The sequence below is a fragment of the Grus americana genome, chromosome 33, assembly GCF_028858705.1.
Source record: "Grus americana isolate bGruAme1 chromosome 33, bGruAme1.mat, whole genome shotgun sequence".
NCBI lineage: Eukaryota > Metazoa > Chordata > Aves > Gruiformes > Gruidae > Grus > Grus americana.
In genome coordinates, this window is record NC_072884.1 from 299,607 (window position 1) to 324,770 (window position 25,164).

General features: G+C 69.7%; 1 protein-coding gene across 1 annotated transcript; it reads left to right on the forward strand.

The window, feature by feature from the left end:
* The first annotated feature begins 26 nt into the window (after window positions 1-26).
* On the forward strand, window positions 27-24,332 carry XAB2 (XPA binding protein 2). Its single transcript, XM_054807993.1, has 19 exons — window positions 27-183; window positions 1,458-1,606; window positions 2,288-2,411; window positions 4,491-4,688; window positions 6,726-6,860; window positions 7,576-7,740; window positions 8,552-8,696; window positions 12,901-13,052; window positions 14,326-14,445; window positions 15,319-15,450; window positions 15,734-15,865; window positions 16,578-16,691; window positions 17,372-17,534; window positions 18,782-18,972; window positions 21,198-21,320; window positions 22,054-22,225; window positions 23,065-23,191; window positions 23,648-23,742; window positions 24,223-24,332. Exons 1-19 carry the CDS (start codon window positions 46-48, stop codon window positions 24,282-24,284), a joined length of 2,637 nt encoding a protein of 878 aa, XP_054663968.1. The 5' UTR covers window positions 27-45; the 3' UTR covers window positions 24,285-24,332.
* The last annotated feature ends 832 nt before the right edge of the window (window positions 24,333-25,164 follow it).

Below are 25,164 nucleotides of genomic sequence, written 5' to 3' on the forward strand. Positions count from 1 at the left end.
TAGCGTCATCGCCGCCCGCCGGAAGAGGTGGTGGAGTGGGGGAAGATGGCGGATGCGGCCGAGATGGCGGAGCGGGAGGAGCCGCCGGCGGAGCCGGGATCGGGATCGGGATCGGGGCCGGGGCCGGGGCCGGGGCCGGGGCTGGAGCTGGAGCTGGAGCCGGAGCGGCCCGAGCTGCGCTTCGTAAGGGGGCGGCCCGGGGCCCGTCCCTGTGTCCCCACCCCCCCACGTCCCCGCCCGTGTCGTGTGTGGCGCGTGGGCCCGTCCCCATCCCCCCGTGTCCCCTCTCCTGTCCCCGCCGGTGTCCCCGCCGGTGTCCCCGCGTCCCTCTTGTGTCCCCGCATTTATTGCTGTGTGTCCCCATCGTTCCCCGTCCCCATCCCCGTCCCTGTCCCCATCGCCCCCTGTCCCCTCTCGTTCCCTCTCCCCCCCATCCGTGTCCCCCCGTCCCTGCCACCCCCCATCTCCATCCCATCCCCCTTCGTTCGTTCTCTCTGTCCCCCCTGCCCCATGTCCCCGTCACTCGCCTGCTGCCCTCGCGTCCCCATGGCTGTCTCCACGTCCTTGTGTCCCCACGGCTGTCCCCGTGTCCCCTTGCTCAGTGGCTGTCCTGTCCTCATGTCCCTGTTGCTCACCGCCTGTCCCATCCCTGTGTCCCTATGGCTGTCCTGGTGTCCCCTCGCTCACCAGCTGTCCCCTCACTGACCGCCTGTCCTGTCCTGGTGTCCCCTCACTGACCGCCTGTCCTGTCTTGGTGTCCCCGTCGCTGACGGGCTGTCCCATCCCAGTGTCCCTATGGCTGTCCCGTCCCGGTGTCCCCTCACTGACTGCCTGTCCCATCCCAGTGTCCCTATGGCTGTCCCGTCCTGGTGTCCCTTTGCTGATGGACTGTCCCCTCACTGACAAGCTGTCCCTGTCACTGACGGGCTGTCCCATCCCGGTGTCCCTTCACTGACTGCCGTCCCGTCCTGGTGTCCCTATGGCTGTCCCGTCCTGGTGTCCCCTCGCTGATGGGCTGTCCCTGTTGCTGACGGGCTGTCCCATCCCAGTGTCCCCTCACTGATCGCCTGTCCCGTCCCGGTGTCCCTATGGCTGTCCCGTCCCGGTGTCCCTATGGCCGTCCCGGTGTCTCCTCGTTGATGGGCTGTCCCGCCCCGGTGTCCTCTCACTGACTGCCTGTCCCGCCCCGGTGTCCCCTTGCTGACTGCCTGTCCCGCCCCGGTGTCCCTATGGCTGTCCCGTCCCGGTGTTCCCTTGCTGACCGCTTGTCGTGTCTTGGTGTCCCTGTCACTGACTGGCTGTCCTGTCCCGGTGTCCCTATGGCTGTCCCGTCCCGGTGTCCCCTCGCTGACGGGCTGTCCCTGTCGCTGACCGCCTGTCCCGCCCCGGTGTCCCCTCGCTGACCGCCTGTCCCGCCCCGGTGTCCCCTTGCTGACCGCCTGTCCCGGTGCCCGCAGGAGGACGAGGACGTGCAGCACGAGGAGGAAATCCTGCGCAACCCCTTCTCGGTGCGGTGCTGGCTGCGCTACGCCCAGGCCCGGCAGAAGGGGCCGCGCCAGCGCCTCAACCTCCTCTTCGAGCGCGCGCTCAGGGAGCTGCCCGGCAGGTGGGGGGCACGGGGACCTCGAGGGGGGGGGACATGGGGACACGGGGGGCACCTCAGGGGGCAGGGACCTCGGGGGGGGGGGACACAGGGGGGGCGGGGACCTCGGGGGGGACACACATGGGGACATGGAGGGCAGGGACCTCGGGGGGGGACACGTGGGGACATGGGGGGCATCTCAGGGGGCAGGGACCTCGGGGGGGGACACGGGGACATGGGAGGCACCTCGGGGGGGGGAACGTCAGGAGGGAGATATATGGGGACACGGGGGCACCTCGGGGGGTGGGAGGGGATGGGGACCTCGGGGGGGGACATGGGGGCACCTCAGGGGGCAGGGACCTCGGGGGGGGGCATGGGGACACAGGGGGCACCTCGGGAGGGGCAACAAGGACGTTGGAGTCACCTAGGGGACACCCACCCCCCTCTGGGATGTCCTCACGGGGGACAGGGACCTTGGGGTCACCTCAGGGGGGATGACACAGGGACCTCGGGGGGTGATGCGACACAGGGGCACCTCGAGGGGGGGGGGGTGGTGGGGGCACAGGGACCTGTGGGGTGCTCCTGCGGGTGACAGGGACATCCGGGGCGCCCTTGGGCGGTGGGGGAGGGATAGGGACACCGTAGGGGTGGCGGGGTGCCCCCGGGGGTGGCGTTGGTGACAGGGCTGCGTGTCCCCCGTCCCAGTTACAAGCTGTGGTACCAGTACCTGCGGCAGCGGCGGCAGCAGGTGAAGGGGCGCTGCCCCACCGACCCGGCCTACGAGGAGGCCAACGCCTGCCACGAGCGCGCCCTCGTTTTCATGCACAAGGTGGGGGACACGGGGGACACGGGGGGGGGGGGACACGGGGGAGGGGACACGGGGCGGGGGGATGGGGGGATGCGGAGGTGGGGGAGGGGATGGGGATGGGGGGGTGGGATGGGGGATGGGGGTGGGGGGGAAGCGCGGGGACACGGCGGGGACGCACGGGGATGTGGGGGGGACACGGGGATGGGGGGCACACAGGAATGTGGGGGGGACACGGGGATGGGGATGTGGGGGGGACACGGGGATGGGGACGTGGGGGACACACGGGGATGTGGGGGGGACACAGGAATGGGGGGCACACAGGAATGTGGGGGGGACACGGGGATGGGGATGTGGGGGGGACACGGGGATGTGGGGGACACACACAGGGATGGGGGGCACACAGGGATGTGGGGGGGACACGGGGATGGGGATGTGGGGGACACACGGGGATGTGGGGGGGACACAGAGGAATGTGGGGGGGCACACGGGGATGTGGGGGGGACACAGGAATGGGGGGCGCACAGGGATGTGGGGGGGACACGGGGATGGGGACATGGGGGACACACGGGGATGTGGGGGGGACACAGGAATGTGGTGAGGACACACGGGGATGGGGGTGACACAGGAATGTGGGGGGGACGCATGGGGATTGGGACATGGGGGGGACACACATGGGGATGTGGGGGGGACACAGGAATGTGGGGGGGACGCATGGGGATGGGGACATGGGGGACACACACGGGGATGTGGGGGGGACATGCAGAGACATGGGGGGGACATGGGGGGGCACTGGGGGATGGGGGGGACGTGGGGGGGACGCACGGGGATGGGGGGGACATATGGGGATGGGGGGACAAAGGGGATGGGAGCACGTGGGGGACACGTGGGGGTGTGGGGGGACACATGCACAGGGGGGACATGGGGGGGACACAGGGATGTGGGGGGGACACAGATACAAAGGAACAGAGGGGTGTGGGGGGGACGTAGGGGGATGTGGGGGACACACAGGGCTGGGGGACACGGGCATGTGGGGGGGACACATGGGGACGTGGGGGGACGTAAAGGGGGACACACAGGCACGTGGAAGACGTGGGGGGGCTGTACAGGGACGTGGGGGGCGCAGGGAGGGAGGCGGAAGTGGGGAAGGGGATGGGGGGGGGGAAACACGTGGAACCCCCCCCCACTGCCCCCAGCCACCCAAACCGCCCCCCCACTGCCCCCCCAGCCCCACACTGCTCCCCCAGCCCCCCAAACTGCCCCCCAACCCCCTCCAGCCCCACACTGCCCCCCCAACCCCCCCCAGCCCCACACTGCCCCCCCAGCCCCCCCGAACTGCCCCCCCCACTGCCCCCCAGCCCCACGCTGCCTCCCCAGGCCCCCCAGCCCCATGCCACCCCCCCTCAGCCCCCCCAAACTGCCCCCCAACCCCCTACCCAGCCTCCCCAGCCCCCCAAACTGCCCCCACACTGCTCCCTCCAGCCTCACACTGCTCCCCTCAGCCCCCAAACTGCCCCCCAACCCCCCCAGCCCCCCAAACTGCCCCCCACACTGCTCCCCCCAGCCCCCCAAACTGCCCCCCAACCCCCCCAGCCCCACACTGCCTCCCCAGCCCCCCCAGCCCCATGCCACCCCCCCTCAGCCCCCCCAAACTGCCCCCCAACCCCCTCCCCAGCCCCCCCAGCCCCCCAAACTGCCCCCACACTGCTCCCCAACCCCCCCAGCCCCCCAAACTACCCCCCACACTGCTCCCCCCAGCCCCACGCTGCCTCCCTAGCCCCCCCAGCCCTATGCCACCCTCCCTCAGCCCCCCCAAACTGCCCCCCAACCCCCTCCCCAGCCCCCCAAACTGCCCCCACACTGCTCCCCCCAGCTCCCCAAATTGCCCCCCAACCCCCCCCAACCCCACACTGCTCCCCCCAGCCCCACACTGCCTCCCCAGCCCCCCAAACTGCCCCCCAACCCCCCCCAGCCCCACACTGCCTCCCCAGCCCCATGCCACCCTCCCTCAGCCCCCCCAAACTGCCCCCCAACCCCCTCCCCAGCCCCCCCAAACCCCCCGAACTGCCCCCCAAGCGCCCCCCCCCGTCCCGTTCCCCGCAGATGCCGCGCATCTGGCTGGATTACTGCCAGTTCCTGGTGGAGCAGGGCCGCATCACGCGGACGCGTCGCACCTTCGACCGGGCGCTGCGGGCGCTGCCCATCACCCAGCACCACCGCGTCTGGCCCCTCTACCTCCAGTTCGTGCGCCGCTACCCCCTGCCCGAGACCGCCGTCCGCGTCTACCGCCGCTTCCTGAAGGTACCCGCTGGCAACCCGGGGGGGTGGGACGCCCGATGGTGGCACCCAGAGGGGGTAGAGCGGCCGGTGGTGGCACCCCGGGGTTGTAGCACCCATGGCAGCTGCGCCCCAGGGTGGTAGAACACCCAGCGGTGGTACCCCAGGGTGGTGGAACACCCGGCGGTTGCACCCCGGGGTGGTGGAACATCCAACGGTGGCACCCGGGGGCGGTGGCACCCATGGTGGTGGCACCCCGGCGTGGCGGAACACCCAATGGTGGCACCCCGGGGTGGTAGCACCCATGGCAGCCATGCCCCGGGGGGTAGAACACCCGGTGGTGGCACAACAGTCACTGGTGACACTCAGGGGCGGTGGCACCCATGGTGGTGGCACCCCGGGGTGGTGGGACACCCAATGGTGGCACCCTGGGGGGGTGGAACACCCAATGGTGGCACCCCGGGGTGGTAGCACCCATGGCAGCCGTGCCCCGGGGGGTAGAACACCCGGTGGTGGCACCCCAGGGTGGTGGAACAGTCACTGGTGACACTCAGGGGCGGTGGCACCCATGGTGGTGGCACCCCGGGGTGGTGGGACACCCAATGGTGGCACCCTGGGGGGGGTGGGATGCCCAACGATGGCACCCAGGGGTGGTGGCACCCACAGCAGTGACACCCCGGGGTGGTGGGACACCCAATGGTGGCACCCAGGGGCAATGGCACCCAAGGCGATGGCACCCTGGGGGGGTGGAACGTCCAATGGTGGCACCCAGGGGTGGTGGCACCCACAGCAGTGACACCCTGGGGTGGCAGAACACCCAATGGTGGCACTCTGGGGGGGTGGCACAAGGTCCTGGGGGGTGACGGGGGGACGGAGGGGACAGGGGGTGGTTTGGGTGGGGAGAAGGGGACATGGGGGACGGGGGGCGTGGGGATGGAGGTGGCACGAGGGACACGGGGGACATCGGGAGGGGGTGGGACGTGGGGTGGGGGGACATGGAGGGGGTGTGGGACGGGGGGGACAGGGACTGAGGTGACAGGAGCACACGGGGCAGGGACACCACAAGGACGGAGGTGGCCTGGGGGACAGACAGAGCTGGTGGGGACACGCGGGGTGCAGGAGAGGTGGCAGGGACACGGGTGACACGGGGCAGAGGCAGAGATGGCACGGGGGCAGGACAGAGATGACAGAGACACACAGAGTAGGGACACAGGTGACACAGAGCAAGGACAGGTAACGTGGCAGGGACAGAGGGGACACGGGTGACATGGGACAGGGACAGAGATGACATGGGGCAGGACGGAGGTGGCATGGGTGGCACGGCAGGGACAGAGGTGGCAGGGGACACAGGCAGGATGGAGGTGACACGGGGCAGGACAGAGGTGACGCAGGGCAGGGACAGAGGAGACATGGGTGGCACGGGGCAGGGACAGAGGTGACATGGGGCAGGACAGAGGTGACACGGGTGGCACGGCAGGGACAGAGGTGACGGGACGCAGGAAGGATGGAGGTAACGCGGGGCAGGGACAGAGGGGACATGGGTGACACGGGGCAGGGACAGAGGCGGTAGGGACATGCAGGACAGAGGGGACACGGGGCAGGACAGAGGGGACGCGGGTGACACAGGGCAGGGACAGGTGATATGGCAGGGACAGAGGGGACACGGGTGGCATGGGGTAGGGATAGAGATGACAGAGGGGACAGGCAGGACAGAGATGACACGGGGCAGGGACAGAGGTGGCAGGGGACACAGGCAGGACAGAGGTGACACGGGGCAGGATAGAGGTGACATGGATGACACAGCAGGGACAGAGGTGGCAGAGGGGACACAGGGCAGGGACAGAGGGGACACGGGGCAGGGACAGAGGGGACACGGGTGACACGGGGCAGGCACAGAGGTGGCAGCGGGTCTCTGTATCAGGGCCGGGGCAGTTTGGGTGACTCCAGCCAGGATCGGGGGGGGGCGGGGGGGGACGACACACACGACACCGGGGGGGGGACGTTGGGGACGTGACGGGGACGGGAAACGTTGGGGACAGACCCTGAGTGTCCCCTGCCCAGCTGAGCCCCGAGAGCGCGGAGGAGTACGTGGGGTACCTGCGCTCCGTCGGGCGCCTGGACGAGGCCGCCGTGCGCCTGGCCCGGCTCGTTAACGACGAGCGCTTCGTCTCCAAGGAGGGCAAGTCTAATTACCAGGTGGGCACCCATGGGTGCTGGGGAGGGGCTGAGGGGGGGCACCCGCTGGGTGCTGGGGAGGTCGGGGAGAGGGAAGGGGGGGGGTGGGGGTGTGGGGAGTGCTGGGCGGTGCCCGAGGGGTGACGGGGGCTGCGGGGGTGGCGCTGGGGTTGATAAGGGTGGGGCTGGGGGCACCCATGGGTGCTGGGGAGGGGCTGAGGGGGGCACCCGCTGGGTGCTGGGGAGGTTGGGGAGAGGGAAAGGGGCACAGGGAGGGGGGGGGAGCGCCGGGAGGTGCCTGAGGGGTGACGGGGGCTGCGGGGGTTGATGAGGGTGGGGCTGGGGGCACCCATGGGTGCTGGGGGGGGCTGGGGTGGGGGCACCCACCGGGTGCTGAGGGGGGCACCTGGTGGGTGCTGGGGAGGTCAGGGAGAGGGAAAGGGGCACAGAGCAGGGCGGGGGGAGTGCTGGGAGGTGCCTGAGGGGTGACGGGGGCTGGGGGCACCCATGGGTGCTGGGGGGGCTGGGGTGGGGGCACCTGGTGGGTGCTGGGGCGGGGGGTGCTGAGGGGGGCACTCAGTGGGTGCTGGGGAGGTCGGGGAGAGGGAAAGGGGGGGGGTGTGTGTGGGGAGTGCTGGGAGGTGCCCGAGGGGTGACGGGGGTGGCGCTGGGATTGATAAGGTGGGGGGTGGTGCTGGGGGCACCCATGGGTGCTGACCCCCCCCCCCCCCCCCAGCTGTGGCAGGAGCTGTGCGAGCTGCTGTCCCAGCACCCGGAGCGGGTGCGCTCGCTGGACGCGGGGGCCATCATCCGGGGGGGGCTCACCCGCTTCACCGACCAGCTGGGCCGGCTCTGGGGCGCCCTGGCCGACTGCTACATCCGCAGCGGCCACTTCGAGAAGGTGACGTGGTCCCAACTGTCACCCGCGGCCACCCCCCTGCCCTGGGGCCACCCCAGCCCCCGGGTTCTGTCCCCACCGAGGGCCCGGCTTTCTGTCCCCAGGGCCACTGCAGTCCCCTGTCCCCAGGGCCGCCACCCCCCCCAGTCCCTTGTCCCCACCCCAGGGCCACCACCAGCCACTCCAGGGCCACCTTGTCCCCTGTCCCCACCCAAGGGGCACCTTGTTCCTGTGCCACCCTAGGGCCACCATGTTCTCTGTCCCTGTGCCATGCCGGGGCCACCACCACCCCAGTCCCCTGTCCCCACCCCAGGGCCACCATGTCCCAGTGACACCCCAGGGCCACCACCACCCCAGTCCCCTGTCCCCACCCCAGGGCCACCACCAACCACCCCAGGGCCACCTTGTCCCAGTGACACCCCAGGGCCACCACCACCCCCCAGTCCCTTGTCCCCACCCCAGGGCCACCATGTCCCCTGTGCCATGCCAGGGCCACCACCCCCCCAGTCCCTTGTCCCCACCCCAGAGTCACCACCAACCACCCCAGGGCCACTATGTCCCCTGTCCCTGTGTCACCCCAGGGCCACCACCCCCCCCCAGTCCCCTGTCCCCACCCCAGAGCCACCACGTCCCAGTCCCCTGTGTCCCCCCAGGAGCCCTATCCTGCCCCGTCCCCAACGTGGTGTCCCCGTCCCCAGCGCGATGTCCCCATCCCCAGCGCAGTGTCCCCGTCCCCAGCGCGATGTCCCCGTCCCCAACGCGGTGTCCCCGTCCCCAACGCGGTGTCCCCGTCCCCAACGCGGTGTCCCCGCAGGCCCGGGACGTCTACGAGGAGGCGGTGCAGACGGTGATGACGGTGCGCGACTTCACCCAGGTCTTCGACAGCTACGCCCAGTTCGAGGAGAGCGTCATCGCCGCCAAGATGGAGACGGTCGCGGAGCTGGGCAAGGAGGAGGACGGTGAGTTTGGGGGTGCCCGGGGCACCCTGCCTCAGTTTCCCCTCAGACAGGGGAGTTTTGGGGTGCCCTGCCTCAGTTTCCCTTCAAAAAGGGGGAGTTTGGGGGTGCCCTGCCTCAGTTTCCCCTCAGACGGGAGTTTTGGGGTGCCCTGCCTCAGTTTCCCTTCAAAAAGGGGGAGTTTGGGGGTGCCCTGCCTCAGTTTCCCCTGAAAAAGGGCAAGTTTGGGGGTGCCCTGCCTCAGTTTCCCCTGAAAAAGGGGGAGTTTGGGGGTGCCCTGCCTCAGTTTCCTTTCAAAAAGGGCGAGTTTTGGGGTGCCCTGCCTCAGTTTCCATTCAAAAAGGTGTTTTGGGGGTGCCCTGCCTCAGTTTCCCTTCAAAAAGGATGAGTTTTGGGGTGCCCTGCCTCAGTTTCCCCTGAAAAAGGGGGAGTTTTGGGGTGCCCTGCCTCAGTTTCCCCTCAGACGGGAGTTTTGGGGGTGCCCTGCCTCAGTTTCCCCTGAAAAAGGGGGAGTTTGGGGGTGCCCTGCCTCAGTTTCCCTTCAAAAAGGTGTTTTGGGGGTGCCCTGCCTCAGTTTCCCCTGAAAAAGGGGGAGTTTGGGGGTGCCCTGCCTCAGTTTCCCCTCAAACAGGGGAGTTTTGGGGTGCCCTGCCTCAGTTTCCCTTCAAAAAGGTGTTTTGGGGGTTCCCTGCCTCAGTTTCCCCTGAAAAAGGACAAGTTTTGGGGTGCCCTGCCTCAGTTTCCCCTCAGACAGGGGAGTTTGGGGGTGCCCTGCCTCAGTTTCCCCTGAAAAAGGACAAGTTTTGGGGTGCCCTGCCTCAGTTTCCCTTCAAAAAGGGCGAGTTTGGGGGTGCCCTGCCTCAGTTTCCTCTCAGACAGGGGAGTTTGGGGGCGCTCTGCCTGAGTTTCCCTTCAAAAAGGGCGAGTTTTGGGGTGCCCTGCCTCAGTTTCCCCTGAAAAAGGGGGAGTTTGGGGGTGCCCTGCCTCAGTTTCCCTTCAAAAAGGGTGAGTTTGGGGGTGCCCTGCCTCAGTTTCCCCTCAGACAGGGGAGTTTGGGGGCGCTCTGCCTGAGTTTCCCTTCAAAAAGGATGTTTTGGGGTGCCCTGCCTCAGTTTCCCCTGAAAAAGGGCAAGTTTGGGGGTGCCCTGCCTCAGTTTCCTTTCAAAAAGGGTGAGTTTTGGGGTGCCCTGCCTCAGTTTCCCCTCAAAAAGGTGTTTTGGGGGTGCCCTGCCTCAGTTTCCCCCCCCGGTGGGCCAGGTGGCACCCCGTACCCACCCCTGGGTGCACCCAGCACCCCGTGGGTGACCCTGACGCCCTGCCTGGTTCCTGGGTGTCCTCCGATGGCACGTCCCCACCCTGGGGGACCCCGGGCACCCCAGACACCCCAACCCCACCCTGGGGGGTGCCCAGCACCCTGGGGTGATCCTGGTCACCCTGAGTGGGCACCGGTCAGCCCCTGTGTCCCTGCGTGTCCCCTGACCCCCCCGTCCTGTCCCCAAGTGTCCCCAGCCCCCCTGTCCCCATCCCAGGTGACTTCCTGGGGGGATCCCGGTCACCCCAGCTGTCCCCAAACCCCCCATCCTGTCCCCAAGTGTCCCCAGCCCCCCTGTCCCCATCCCAGGTGACTTCCTGGGGGGACCCCGGTCACCCCAGCTGTCCCCAAACCCCCCTGTCCCCCCCCCGGGGGATGCCCAGCTCCCCGTGTGGGCACCGGTCACCCCATCCCCAAGTGTCCCCTGAGCCCCCGTCCTGTCCCCAAACCCCCCGTCCTGTCCCCAAGTGTCCCCACCCCCCCGTCCCCCCCACAGGAGGTGCCCTGGGGGGATCCCAGTCACCCCGTCCTGTCCCCAGCCCCCTCATCCCCCTCCCAGGTGACTTCCAGAGGGGGACCCCGGTCACCCCAGCTGTCCCCAAACCCCCCTGTCCCCCCCACGGGGGATGCCCAGCTCCCCGTGTGGGCACCGGTCACCCCATCCCCAAGTGTCCCCTGAGCCCCCGTCCTGTCCCCAAGTGTCCCCAGCCCCCCTGTCCCCATCCCAGGTGACTTCCTGGGGGGATCCCGGTCACCCCAACTGTCCCCAAACCCCCCATCCTGTCCCCAAGTGTCCCCAGCCCCCCTGTCCCCACCCCAAGAGATGCCCCGGGGGGGGGGGGGCGGGTCCCGGTCACTCCAGCTGTCCCCAAACCCCCTCTGTGTCCCCCCCCCTCCCTGGGAGATACCCATCGCCCCACGTGGGCACCAGTCACCCCATCCCCAAGTGTCCCCTGACCCCCCCGTCCTGTCCCCAAGTGTCCCCAGCCCCCCTGTCCCCATCCCAGGTGACTTCCTGGGGGGACCCCAGTCACCCCAGCTGTCCCCAAACCCCCCCATCCTGTCCCCAAGTGTCCCCAGCCCCCCTATCCCCATCCCAGGTGACTTCCTGGGGGGATCCCGGTCACCCCAACTGTCCCCAAACCCCCCCTCCTGTCCCCAAGTGTCCCCAGCCCCCCTGTCCCCACCCCAAGAGATGCCCCGGGGGGGGGGGCGGGTCCCGGTCACTCCAGCTGTCCCCAAACCCCCTCTGTGTCCCCCCCCCTCCCTGGGAGATACCCATCGCCCCACGTGGGCACCAGTCACCCCATCCCCAAGTGTCCCCTGACCCCCCTGTCCTGTCCCCAAGTGTCCCCAGCCCCCCTGTCCCCATCCCAGGTGACTTCCTGGGGGGATCCCGGTCACCCCAGCTGTCCCCAAACCCCCCATCCTGTCCCCAAGTGTCCCCAGCCCCCCTGTCCCCATCCCAGGTGACTTCCTGGGGGGACCCCGGTCACCCCAGCTGTCCCCAAACCCCCCGGTCCCCCCCCCGGGGGATGCCCAGCTCCCCGTGTGGGCACCGGTCACCCCATCCCCAAGTGTCCCCTGAGCCCCCGTCCTGTCCCCAAACCCCCCGTCCTGTCCCCAAGTGTCCCCACCCCCCCGTCCCCCCCACAGGAGGTGCCCTGGGGGGATCCCAGTCACCCCGTCCTGTCCCCAGCCCCCTCATCCCCATCCCAGGTGACTTCCTGAGGGGGACCCCGGTCACCCCAGCTGTCCCCAAACCCCCCTGTCCCCCCCCCGGGGGATGCCCAGCTCCCCGTGTGGGCACCGGTCACCCCATCCCCAAGTGTCCCCTGAGCCCCCGTCCTGTCCCCAAGTGTCCCCAGCCCCCCAGTCCCCATCCCAGGTGACTTCCTGGGGGGATCCCGGTCACCCCAACTGTCCCCAAACCCCCCATCCTGTCCCCAAGTGTCCCCAGCCCCCCTGTCCCCACCCCAAGAGATGCCCCGGGGGGGGGGGGCGGGTCCCGGTCACTCCAGCTGTCCCCAAACCCCCTCTGTGTCCCCCCCCCTCCCTGGGTGATACCCATCGCCCCACGTGGGCACCAGTCACCCCATCCCCAAGTGTCCCCTGACCCCCCCGTCCTGTCCCCAAGTGTCCCCAGCCCCCCTGTCCCCATCCCAGGTGACTTCCTGGGGGGACCCCAGTCACCCCAGCTGTCCCCAAACCCCCCATCCTGTCCCCAAGTGTCCCCAGCCCCCCTATCCCCATCCCAGGTGACTTCCTGGGGGGATCCCGGTCACCCCAACTGTCCCCAAACCCCCCATCCTGTCCCCAAGTGTCCCCAGCCCCCCTGTCCCCACCCCAAGAGATGCCCCGGGGGGGGGGGCGGGTCCCGGTCACTCCAGCTGTCCCCAAACCCCCTCTGTGTCCCCCCCCCTCCCTGGGAGATACCCATCGCCCCACGTGGGCACCAGTCACCCCATCCCCAAGTGTCCCCTGACCCCCCTGTCCTGTCCCCAAGTGTCCCCAGCCCCCCTGTCCCCATCCCAGGTGACTTCCTGGGGGGACCCCAGTCACCCCAGCTGTCCCCAAACCCCCCATCCTGTCCCCAAGTGTCCCCAGCCCCCCAATCCCCATCCCAGGTGACTTCCTGGGGGGATCCCGGTCACCCCAACTGTCCCCAAACCCCCCATCCTGTCCCCAAGTGTTCCCAGCCCCCCTGTCCCCACCCCAAGAGATGCCCTGGGGGGGGGGGGGGGTGTCCCGGTCACTCCAGCTGTCCCCAAACCCCCTCTGTGTCCCCCCCCGTCCCCGGGAGATACCCATCGCCCCACGTGGGCACCAGTCACCCCCCCCATGCCCCCCCCATGCCCCCCCCGTCCCCTGACGCCGTGTCCCCGCTGTCCCCAGAGGAGGTGGAGCTGGAGCTGCGCCTGGCCCGGTTCGAGCAGCTCATGGCCCGGCGCCCGCTGCTGCTCAACAGCGTCCTGCTGCGCCAGAACCCCCACAACGTCCACGAGTGGCACAAGCGGGTGCAGCTCTACCAGGGGCGCCCCGAACGGGTGGGGACGCGGCGAGGGGGACGCGGGGGACGGGGGGGGGGGGGGGACACGGGGATGTTGGGGTGGGGAGGGAGGAGGGGGATGCGGGGGGGGACGGGGGGGACGGGACACGGTTTGGGGATGCTGGGGTGGGGGTAGGGGGCATGTGGGGACACCGGGGTGGGGGTAAGGGGTGTGTGGGGACACCGGGGTGGGGGTAGGGGACACTGGGAGGGGTGTAGGGGTACGTGGGGACACCAGGGTGGGTGTAGGGGACACCAGGGTGGGTGTAGGGGTGTATGGGGACACCAGGGTGGGTGGAGGGGACACCTGGGGACACTGGAGTGGGTGTAGGGGACACTGGGATGGGTGTAGGGGTACGTGGGGACACCAGGGTGGGTGTAGGGGTGCGTGGGGACACCAGGGTGGGTGTAGGGGACACTGGGATGGGTGTAGGGGTACATGGGGACACCGGGGTGGGCGTAGGGGTACGTGGGGACACCAGAGTGGGTGTAGGGGTACGTGGGGATGCCAGGGTGGGTGCAGGGGACACCGGGGTGGGTGTAGGGGTACATGGGGACACTGGGGTGGGTACAGGGGACACCAGAGTGGGTGTAGGGGTGCATGGGGACACTGGGATGGGTGTAGGGGGTATGTGGGGACACCAGAGTGGGTGTAGGGGACACTGGGATGGGTGTAGGGGTACATGGGGACATTGGGGTGGGTACAGGGGACACCAGGGTGGGTGGAGGGGACATTGGGATGGGTATAGGGGTACGTGGGGACACCAGAGTGGATGTAGGGGTGCATGGGGACACCGGGGTGGGTGTAGGGGACACTGGGATGGGTGTAGGGGCACATGGGGACACCAGGGTGGGTGTAGGGGACATATGGGGACAGAGGAGTGGGTGTAGGGGACGCTGGAGTGGGTACAGGGGACACCGGGGTGGGTGTAGGGGACACCTGGGGACACTGGGGTGGGTGTACAGGGGACACCAGGATGTGTGCAGGGGACACACGGGTGTGTACAGGGGACACCTGGGGACAGTGGGGTGTGTACAGGGGGGACATGGGGACATTGGGGCGGCTGTGGGGTGGCTCTCGGGGGACCTGTGGGGACACAGGGGTGGCTACAGGGGACACCGGGGTGGCTACAGGGGGGCACCCGCTTGTCGTAGGGACAGCAGGGTGGCTATCGGGGGGGACATAGGGACACACCTGGGGTAGGTACAGGGGGGTGACAGGTTTGGGGGTGTGGGGGGCTGTCCCCAATGTGTCCCCGCCGCGTCCCCAGATCATCAACACCTACACGGAGGCCGTCCGCACCGTGGACCCCTTCAAGGCGACGGGGCGCCCGCACGGGCTCTGGGTGGCCTTCGCCCGCTTCTACGAGGACAACGGGCAGCTGGACGACGTGCGTGGGGACCCCGTGGGCCCGTGTCCCCAAACCTGGCTGTCCCCTCCGTGTCCCCCAGCCCTGAGTGCCCCCCAAACCCCGGCTGTCCCCTGAACCTTGAATGTCCCCGTGTCCCCCAGACCCCAGCTGTCCTGTGTCCCCCCTGACTGTGACTGTCCCCCTCTGTGTCCCCCCAAACCCTGGCTGTCCTCCGTGTCCCCCCCAAACCCCAGCTGTCCTCTCCATGTCCCCCAAACCCCGATTGTCCCCTCGTGTCCCCAAACCCTGGCTGTCCCCCAAATGTGGGCTGTCCCTCTCCGTCTCCCCCCAAACCCTGGCTGTCCCCCCTCTGTGTCCCCCCAAACTCTGTCCCCTTGACTGTCCCCCAAACCCTGACTGTCCCCTCCGTGTCCCCCAAACCCCAGCTGTCCCCCTCCATGTCCCCAAACCCCGGCTGTCCCCCCCTCTGTGTCCCCCCAAACTCTGTCCCCCTGACTGTCCCCCAAACCCTGACTGTCCCCTCCGTGTTCCCCAAACCCTGACTGTCCCCCCTCTGTGTCCCTCCAAACTCTGTCCCCCTGACTGTCCCCCAATGCTTGACTGTCCCCTCCGTGTCCCCCAAACCCCAGCTGTCCCCTCCGTGTCCCCAAACCCTGACTGTCCCCCCTCTGTGTCCCCCCAAACTCTGTCCCCCTGACTGTCCCCCAAACCCTGACTGTCCCCTCCATGTCCCCAAACCCTGACTGTCCCCCCTCTGTGTCCCCCCAAACTCTGTCCCCCTGACTGTCCCCCAATTCTTGACTGTCCCCTCCGTGTCCCCCCAAACCCTGACTGTCCCCTCCGTATTCCCCAAACCCCGGCTGTCCCCCTGACTGTCCCCTTTGTCCCCAGGCCCGCACCATCCTGACCAAGGCCACCCGCGTCCGCTTCCGGCAGGTGGAGGACCTGGCCGCCGTCTGGTGCGAGTTCGGGGAGATGGAGCTGCGCCACGAAAACTACGACGAGGCCCTGCGCATCCTGCGGGTCCGTGGGTGCCCCCCGCCGTGGGTGCCGGGGCTTGGGATCCCCGGGAGGGACGTCTGGGTCCCCAAAAGGGACGTCGGGGTCCCCGAATGGGACGTCGGGGTGCCGGGAGGGACGTCTGGGTCCCGTCACGGGAGATCTGGGTCCGTAATTTACGTCGGGAGGGTGCTGAGGGCGGCTGGGTGCTCCGTGGTGGTGCGGGGTGTGGGGAGAGGGGGGGTTCGTGGGGGTGCTGGGGACACCGGTGACACCCCACGCGGGGTCTGTGTGTCCCCCCCCCCAGAAAGCCACGGCGCTGCCCGCCAAGAGGGCCGAGTACTTCGACTCCACGGAGCCCGTCCAGAACCGTCTCTACAAGTCGCTCAAGGTCTGGTCCATGTTGGCCGACCTGGAGGAGAGCCTGGGCACCTTCCAGGTGGGTGACACCCCCGGGGTCCCCACGCCCCCTCCGGGGGTCCCTCCCAATTTTGGGTTGCCCCCCCCTTTGCGCCCCGACGTCTTCGGACGTCTTCTGTGGGTGCTCCCTTGGCCTTCCCCCACCCCTCCCATCTGCCGTGGGTGCCCCCCGTGACTCACTCGGCCCCGCTGGGTGCCCCCTCCCCCCGTCCCCCGTGGGTGCCCCACACCTTCTTGGGCTCCTTTGGGACCCCCATGGCCTCTCTGGGTGCCCCCATTGCTTTGGGGTGCCCCCTTGACACCCCCATGTCACCTCTGGGTGCTCCCATGCCACCCTGGCACCCCAGCAACCCCCGTTCTCTCTAGGTGCTCCCCAAAAGCCCCCGATACCCCCCCATCTGTCCCACCCGTTCCCTTGGGGTGCCCCCTTGACACCCCCATGCCCCCTCTGGGTGCCTCCATTGCTTTGGGGTGCCCCCTGGACACCCTAATGTCCCCTCTGGGTGCCCCCATCCCCTTCCCCCCCCACTCCTGGCACCCCGCTGTCCCCTGGCTTTCCCCCCCTTGACACCCCAATGTCCCCTCTGGGTGCCCCTATTGCTTTGGGGTGCCACCTGGACACCCCAATGTCCCCTCTGAGTGCCCCCATCCCCTTTCCCCCGGCTCCTGGCACCCCGCTGTCCCCTGGGGGTGCCGGGTGATGGGTGCTGACCCCCCCGTGCACCCCCCAGTCCACCAAGGCGGTGTACGATCGTATCCTGGACCTGCGCATCGCCACCCCCCAGATCGTCATCAACTACGGCCTCTTCCTGGAGGAGCACGGCTACTTCGAGGAGAGCTTCAAGGTGGGCACCCCGACCCCGCGGAGGGTGCTGGGGGCACCCCGGGACTGGGGAGGGTGCTGGGAACACCCCATGGAGGGTGCTGGGGGCACCCTGGGAGCGGGGAGGGTGCTGGGGACACCCCGGGAAGGGTTCTGAGGGCACCCTGGGACCGGGGAGGGTGCTGGGGACACCCCATGGAGGGTGCTGGGGGCACCCCGGGACTGGGGAGGGTGCTGGGGACACCCTAGGGAGGGTGCTGAGGGCATCTCGTGACCACAGAGGGTGCTGGGGGCACCCCGGGACCGGGGATGGTGCTGGGGACACCCTAGGGAGGGTGCTGAGGGCATCTTGTGACCAGGGAGGGTGCTGGGGGCACCCCGGGACTGGGGAGGGTGCTGGGGACACCCCGGGGAGGGTGCTGAGGGCATCTTCTGACCATGGAGGGTGCTGGGGACACCCCGGGGAGGGTGCTGAGGGCATCTCGTGACCACAGAGGGTGCTGGGGGCACCCTGGGGACCCTGTGACCGTGGGGGTGCCGCTGACACCGCAGACACCCCCACCCTGGGCCATCCCCTGGGTGCTCCGTCCCCTCCGGGCTCCCGGCGACAATGACAGGGCTGGTGACGCCGGGGTGGTGACCTCAGCGCCGGGGTGGTGACCTCAACGCCGGGGTGGTGACGTCAGCGCGGGTCGCCCGCAGGCGTACGAGCGCGGCATCGCGCTGTTCCGCTGGCCCAACGTGGCGGACATCTGGCACACCTACCTCACCAAGTTCGTCACCCGCTACGGCGGGCGCAAGCTGGAGCGGGCGCGGGACCTCTTCGAGCAGGCGCTGGACGGGTGCCCCCCCAAATACGCCAAGAGTAAGGGCACGGGGCAAGGGCGGGAGGGGGCACCCAGCGGGGTGAGGGTGGGTGCTGCTGGGTGAGAGGCACCCCTGGGTGCGTCTTGGGGGAGGCAGGGCACCACCCACCCCCCCACCCACACCCACACCCCCCCAGGCAACCCGTGCTTTGGGTCTGCAGCACCCGTGGGTGTGCGCTGGGGCACCCAGCACCCGTGAGCACCCAGCTGAGTGTGTGTTGGGGCACCCAGCACCCATGGGTGTGCAATAGGGCACCCAGCACCCCTGGATGTACATCGGGACCACCAGCACCCCTTGGGTGTGCAATGGGGCACCCAGCACCCCTGGGCTCCCCCCTGGGCACCCATCAGGGCACCCAGCACCCCTCAGGGTTTGCCCCAGCACCCCTAGGCACCCATCAGGGCGCCCAGCACCCCTGGGCTCCCTGCTGGGCACCTATCAGGGTTTGCCCCAGCACCCCTGGGCACCCATCAGGATCCCTGGGCTCCCCATTGGGCACCCACCAGGCCCCCCAGCACCCCTCAGGGTTCGCACTGGAGACCCCCAGCACCCATCAGGGTGTGCAACGGGGCACCCAGCACCCCTGGGCACCCCCCATGCCCCCCAGCACCCCTCAGGGTTTGCACTGGAGACCCCCAGCACCCGTCAGGGTGTGCAATGGGGCACCCAGCACCCCTGGGCACCCACCAGGCCCCCTAGCACCCCTGGGCTCCCCCCTGGGCACCCACCAGGCCCCCCAGCACCCCTGGGCACCCCCCATGCCCCCTAGCACCCCTGGGCTCCCCCCTGGGCACCCACCAGGCCCCCCAGCACCCCTCAGGGTTCGCACTGGAGACCCCCAGCACCCATCAGGGTGCGCCATTGGGCACCCAGCACCCCTGGGCACCCCCCATGCCCCCCCAGCACCCCTGGGCACCCACCATGCCCCCCCAGCACCCCTGGGCTCCCCCCCGGGCACCTCCCATGCCCCCCAGCACCCCTGGGCACCCCCCATGCCCCCCAGCACCCCTCAGGGTTCGCACTGGAGACCCCCAGCACCCATCAGGGTGTGCAACGGGGCACCCAGCACCCCTGGGCACCCCCCATGCCCCCCCAGCACCCCTCCGAATTCACACTGGAGATCCCCATCCCCCCTTCCCCCTCTTCCTACGCAGCACCCACTCAACCCCCCACCCCCCCCCCACCCCCCCCCTCCCTCTCCACGGGTGGGCGCCGTCCCTGACGGGTGCCGCCGGGTGCCCGCAGCCATCTACCTGCTGTACGCGCGGCTGGAGGAGCAGTTCGGGCTGGCGCGCCACGCCATGGCGGTGTACGAACGCGCCACGCGCGCCGTCCTGCCCGCCCAGCGCCACGACATGTTCAACATCTACATCAAACGCGCCGCCGAGCTCTACGGCGTCACCCACACGCGGCCCATCTACCAGAAGGCCATCGAGGTGACAGGGGACACACACACACACACACACACACCCCCACCCGTGGGTGGGGGACGCGATGGGGAGTGGGCGGGGGGGGGTGGGCAGATGGGGATGTGGGGGTGGTGTCTGGGATTGGGGACACTGGGTTGGGGGGGGCACGGGGACAGCGTCTGTGGGATTGGGGACATGGGGACAGTGTCTGTGGGATTGGGGACACTGGGTTGGGGGGGGCACGGGGACAGCGTCTGTGGGATTGGGGACACGGGGACAGTGTCTGTGGGATTGGGGACACTGGGTTGGGGGGGCACGGGGACAGCGTCTGTGGGATTGGGGGCACGGGAAGGTGGGGGTGTGGGGACATTGTCTGGGATTGGGGACACTGGGTGTGGGGGGCACGGGGACAGCGTCTGTGGGATTGGGGACACGGGAAGGTGGGGGTGTGGGGACAGTGTCTGTGGGATTGGGGACACTGGGTTGGGGGGGACATGGGGACAGTGTCTGTGGGATTGGGGACACGGGGACAGCGTCTGTGGGATTGGGGACACGGGAAGGTGGGGGTGTGGGGACAGTGTCTGGGATTGGGGACACTGGGTTGGGGGGGACATGGGGACAGCGTCTGTGGGATTGGGGACACTGGGTTGGGGGGGACACGGGGACAGCGTCTGTGGGATTGGGGGCATGGGGACAGTGTCTGTGGGATTGGGGACAGTGTCTGGGATTGGGGACATGGGGACACTGGGCATGGGGACATGGGGATGGTGTCTGTGGGATTGGGGACACTGGGTTGGGGGGGACACGGGGACAGTGTCTGTGGGATTGGGGACACGGGAAGGTGGGGGTGTGGGGACAGCGTCTGTGGGATTGGGGACACTGGGTTGGGGGGGACATGGGGACAGCGTCTGTGGGATTGGGGGCATGAGGACAGCGTCTGTGGGATTGGGGACACGGGAAGGTGGGGGTGTGGGGATGGTGTCTGGGATTGGGGACACTGGGTTAGGGGGGACACGGGGACAGTGTCTGTGGGTTTGGGGACACGGGAAGGTGGGGGTGTGGGGACAGTGTCTGTGGGATTGGGGAGGTGGGGACAGTGGGCGTGGGGACGTGGGGATGGTGTCTGTGGGTTTGGGGGACACTGGGTGTGGGGGACACGGGGACAGTGTCTGGGATTGGGGACACTGGGTGGGGGGACGTGGGGACGGTGTCTGGGTTGGGGGACACTGGGTGGGGGGACGTGGGGACGGTGTCTGTGGGATTGGGGGCATGGGGACACTGGGTGTGGGGACGTGGGGACACTGTGGGCGTGGGGATGGTGTCTGTGGGTTTGGGGACACTGGGTGGGGGGACACGGGGACAGTGTCTGTGGGATTGGGGATGTGGGGACACGGGGACAGTGTTGGATTGGGGACACTGGGTGGGGGGACACGGGGACAGTGTCTGTGGGATTGGGGACACTGTGGGGGTGTGGGGACAGCGGAGGTGGGACGGGGGACGCTGTGGGTGGGGGTACAAGGGACAGCGCGTGGGCAGGGGCTGTGGGGACAACGGGTGTGGGATTGGGGACGTGGGGACACTGTGGGTGTGGGGACGTGGGGACAGCGTCTGCGGGCCTGGGGACACTGTGGGCGTGGGGAGAAGGGGCACCCCATGGGCAGGGGGACGGGGGGACACCGTGGGTGGGGGGATGGAGGGCAGCAAGGGGCCACGGGGGACCTGTGGGTGCTGAGTGGGTGTGGGGGGAGGACACCAAGTGGGTGTGGAGACATGGGGGGGGGGGCACCCATGAACTCTCACGGGTCCCTGCTGGGCCGTGGCACCCCTGGGTGCTGCCATCACCCCCCCATTGGGTGCTGCCCCCCCCCCGTTGGGTGCTGCCCCCCCCGCCATTGGGTGCTGCCTCCCCTGTTGGGTGCTGCCCCCCTTCCCATTGGGTGCTGCCCCCCCCCGTTGGGTCCTGACCCCCCCCCCATTGGGTGCTGCCCCCCTTCCCATTGGGTACTGACCCCCCTGTTGGGTGCTGCCCCCCCCCGTTGGGTCCTGACCCCCCCCCCATTGGGTGCTGCCCCCCTTCCCATTGGGTGCTGCCCCCCCCGTTGGGTGCTGCCCCCCCCCCCCCATTGGATGCTGTCCCCCCATTGGATGCTGCCCCCCCGTTGGGTGCTGACCCCCCCCCCATTGGATGCTGCCCCCCCTGTTGGGTGCTGCCCCCCCCGTTGGGTGCTGACCCCCCCTCCCCGTGCGGGCAGGTGCTGGGTGACGACGCGGCGCGGGAGCTCTGCCTGCGCTTCGCCGACATGGAGTGCAAGCTGGGCGAGGTGGATCGCGCCCGCGCCATCTACACCTACTGCTCCCAGATCTGCGACCCCCGCGTGAGCACCCAGGGGTGGGGGGCACCCAGGGGTGGGGAGGGACCCAGGGTGGCAGTGACCCCATGGGTGAGGAGCCGGGGCGGGGGGCGGTGTCCTCGTGGTGAGGGTCGGGGGTGGCACCGACCCCCCCCCCCCCCCCCCCCCAGGGACACGGCGGGGTGGGGGGGGGTCCCTGGGACGGGGTGGGGGCACCCTGGGATGTGGGTGCTGCTTGCGGGCTGGAGCGGGGTGCCCTGGGGTGGGGGGTGGGGGGCTGTGCTGGGGTACCCAGTGCTGGGGTGTCCCCAAGGCCACGTGGGTCCCCAGTGTCCCCAGATCCATGGGGTGCACCCAGGGCCAGGGACGTCCCCAGGGCCACGTGGGTCCCCAATGCCAGGGATGTCCCCAGATCCATGGGGTGCACCGTTGCCAGGGATGTCCCCAAGGCCATGTGGGTCCCCAGTGTCCCCAGATCCATGGGGTGCACCGTTGCCAGGGATGTCCCCAAGGCCACGTGGGTCCCCGTTGTCCCCAAGGCCATGTGGGACCCCAACGCCAAGGATGTCCCCAGATCCATGGGGTGTTCTGGGCCAGGGATGTCCCCAGGGTGGTCACGTGGGTCCTCGATGTCCCCAGATCCATGGGGTGCACCCAGGGCCAGGGACATCCCCAGATCCATGGGGTGCCGTGTGCCAGGGGTGTCCCCCGTGCCATGAGGTGTCCCCTCACCGTGTGTGTGTGTCCCCCCCCCCAGATCACGGGCACCTTCTGGCAGACCTGGAAGGACTTTGAGATCCGCCACGGGAACGAGGACACGATCCGGGAGATGCTGCGCATCAAGCGCAGTGTGCAGGCCACCTACAACACCCAGGTCAACTTCATGGCCTCCCAGATGCTCAAGGTCTACAGCAACGCCACGGGCACGGGTGAGCGGGGCACCCATGGGTGCTGCGGGGGGCGGGGAGGAGGTGTGGGGTGGGTACAGGTGTGGGGAGCACTTGGGGGAAGCACCCGTGGGTGCTGGGGGGTGGGGGGGTGGGGGGGTGGGTACGGGTGTGGGGAGCGCCTGTGGGTGCTGGGGGGGACAGGGAGAGGTGTGGGGTGGGGACGGGTGTGGGGAGCACCCATGGGTGCTGCGGGGGGCGGGGAGGAGGTGTGGGGTGGGTACAGGTGTGGGGAGCACCCATGGGTGCTGCGGGGGGCGGGGAGGAGGTGTGGGGTGGGGACGGGTGTGGGGAGCACCCATGGGTGCTACGGGGGGCGGGGAGGAGGTGTGGGGTGGGGACAGGTGTGAGGAGCACCTGTGGGCAGCAGGGCGCAGGGCTGCTGTGGGCACTGGGGAGCACCCATGGGTGCCGGGGCGTGTGCATGGGGGTGTCACGGGGATGGGGAGCAGCCGTGGGCAGAGCCCTGGCGAGGTCCCTGCTGATGTGTCCCCCGTCCCCTCTGTCCTCCCCCCTGCTGTCCCCCCGTGTCCCTGCTGCCCCCTGTGCCCCCCATGTTCCCACTGTCCCCCCCATGTCCCTGCTGTCCCCCCGTGTCCCCCTGTCCCCCCCATGCCCCCCCGTGTCCCTGCTGCCCCCTGTGCCCCCCATGTTCCCACTGTCCCCCCATGTCCCTGCTGTCCCCACTGTCCCCCCGTGCCCCCCATGTCCCTGCTTTCCCCCCGTGTCCCTGCTGTCCCCCCGTGTCCCCGCTGTCCCCCCATGTCCCCACTGTCCCCCCCATGCCCCCCCATGTCCCCGCTGTCCCCCCGTGTCCCCAGTCTCGGACCTGGCCCCGGGGCAGAGCGGGCTGGACGACATGAAGCTGCTGGAGCAGCGAGCGGAGCAGCTGGCGGCCGAGGCCCAGCGGGACCTGCCCCCCCCCAAGGACAAGGTCCTCTTCGTCAGGTGGGGGCTGTCACCCTCTGCCCCCCCGGGTGTCCCCCCCCGTCACCCTCTGCCCCCCCCTCCCCCCCGGGGTCACCCCTGTGTTTCGTGTCCCCCCCAGGTCACCCTCTGCCCCCCCCGTGTGTCCCCCCCCCCGTCACCCTCTGCCCCCCCTCCCTCGGGTCACCCCTGTGTCCCCCTCACCCCAGGTCACCCTCTGCCGCCCCCCCGTGTCATCCCGTCCCCCCCGGGTCACCCTCTGCCCCCCCCCCCCCCCGGGACCCCCCCAGCCAGGTGGGTGCTGCCCCCCCAATCCCCTCCCCAGGGACACCCCGCTGTTCCCCCCCAAAGTTGAGGCCAAGGTTCCCCTGGGTGCTGCCCCCCCCATCACCTCTCACCTTCCTGACCCCCTCCCCCCCCCCACCACCCGTGGGTGCCCCCCCCCACCCATGGGTGCTGACGGGGGGGGGGGCGCAGGGCCGAGGGCCCGCGGGAGGCTCTGGCCGCCCTGTCCCCACAGGGGAACCCCGACGAGATCGACCTGGGGGACGAGGACGAGCCTGAGCCCGACGGTACGGGGGGGGGGGACATGGGGTGGGGGGACACAGGGGTGGCACGGGGGGGGTGCCTGGGGACACGGGGGGGGACGGGGACATGGGGGACACACACGGGGGGATGGAGGAGGATGGGGGGGGCATGGGGACACGGGGTGGGGGGACACAGGGGTGGCATGGGGACACGGGGGGGGAGACACGGGAGGATGGGGGGGCATGGGAGAACCGGGGGGGGGGGGGGGCACACACAGAGGGGGCACCCATGGGGAGGACCGGGAAGGACATGGGGGACACACCCATGGGGGCACGGGGGAGGGGGCATGGGAGAATGGGGGGGGCACCCATGGGGAGGATGGGGAAAGACGGGGGGGGGGGTCCCCAGGACTTTTGGGGGGGGGGGATGGGGGACCAGAAGGGTCTCAGCCCCTGGGGGGGGGGGGGGAACATAGCCATGTGGGGGGACACCCCCGCCCCTGACCCCCCCGTTCCCCCCCCCAGAGGTGCCGCTGGAGCAGAAGCGGGTGCCCTCCTCTGTTTTCGGGGGCCTCAAGGACGACTGAAGCCCCGCGGCGCCCCCGCGCCCCCCCAATAAACCCCGTGTTTACCCCGCGCTTGGGTGCCCCGCTGGTGCTTTGGGGGGGGGGGGGCGGCACCCAGGCATGGCCCCCCCCCCCCCCAGGGGTGTCATCTCTTCCCCCCACCCCCCGGGTGCACCTATGGGTGCCCCCCCCCAAAAGAGCCCACGGCCACCTTTAAGTTACTTTATTAAGTGACAATGACACGGGGGGGGTACAGGCCCACCCCCCCCAAACCCAAACACCCTTTTACCGTGCGACCCCCCCCCCCCCGCCCCCCCCATACACGGGGGGGGCACAACCCCCCCCCCCAGCCCCATATTGGGGGGGCAGTGGGGACATTCACGGGGGGGGGGGGGCAAAGCCAGCAGCACCTTGGGGACACGGGGGCGGTGTGACACCCCCAAAGAGCCCTTTCCCCCGGGGGGGGGGGGTGGTACAGGGGACCCCATAGTGTGTGTGTGGGGGGTGGCTCGTGTATGTCCCCCCCCCGGCTGTGTCACCCTGTCCCCAAACCTGGGGGGCACCAGGGTGGGCTCAGCCCAGGCACGGGGTGGGGGTGGGGGGGGCCCTCTGTGTGTGTGTGTCCCCCAGCTGTGTCATCCTGTCCCCAAATTTGGGGGGGGGGGCACAGCCCAGACACAAAGTGCCCCCCCCCCTTAGCTTCATGTTCCCCCCGCTGTCCCCTAACCCTGGAGGGGGCACAGAGAGGTGGCACCAGCCTGGGGGGGGACACCCCCAACCCCCCCCCCACCGGCTGTGTCACCCTGTCCCCACCCCCCCCACGTGGCTTTTGGGGGGGGGGGGGTGTTACACCTGGCATTACATTAACAGCCCCCCCGTGTCCCCTTGTGCCCCCCCCCGT

Excerpts from the sequence above, each read along its gene's own strand:
- XAB2 (XM_054807993.1), top strand. The coding sequence starts at position 46 with ATGGCGGATGCGGCCGAGATGGCGGAGCGGGAGGAGCCGCCGGCGGAG. Across the intron at positions 14,446-15,318 it reads ACAACGGGCAGCTGGACGAC|GCCCGCACCATCCTGACCAA; the intron begins GTGCGTGGGGAC and ends CTTTGTCCCCAG. Across the intron at positions 23,192-23,647 it reads GACAAGGTCCTCTTCGTCAG|GGCCGAGGGCCCGCGGGAGG; the intron begins GTGGGGGCTGTC and ends GGGGGGGCGCAG.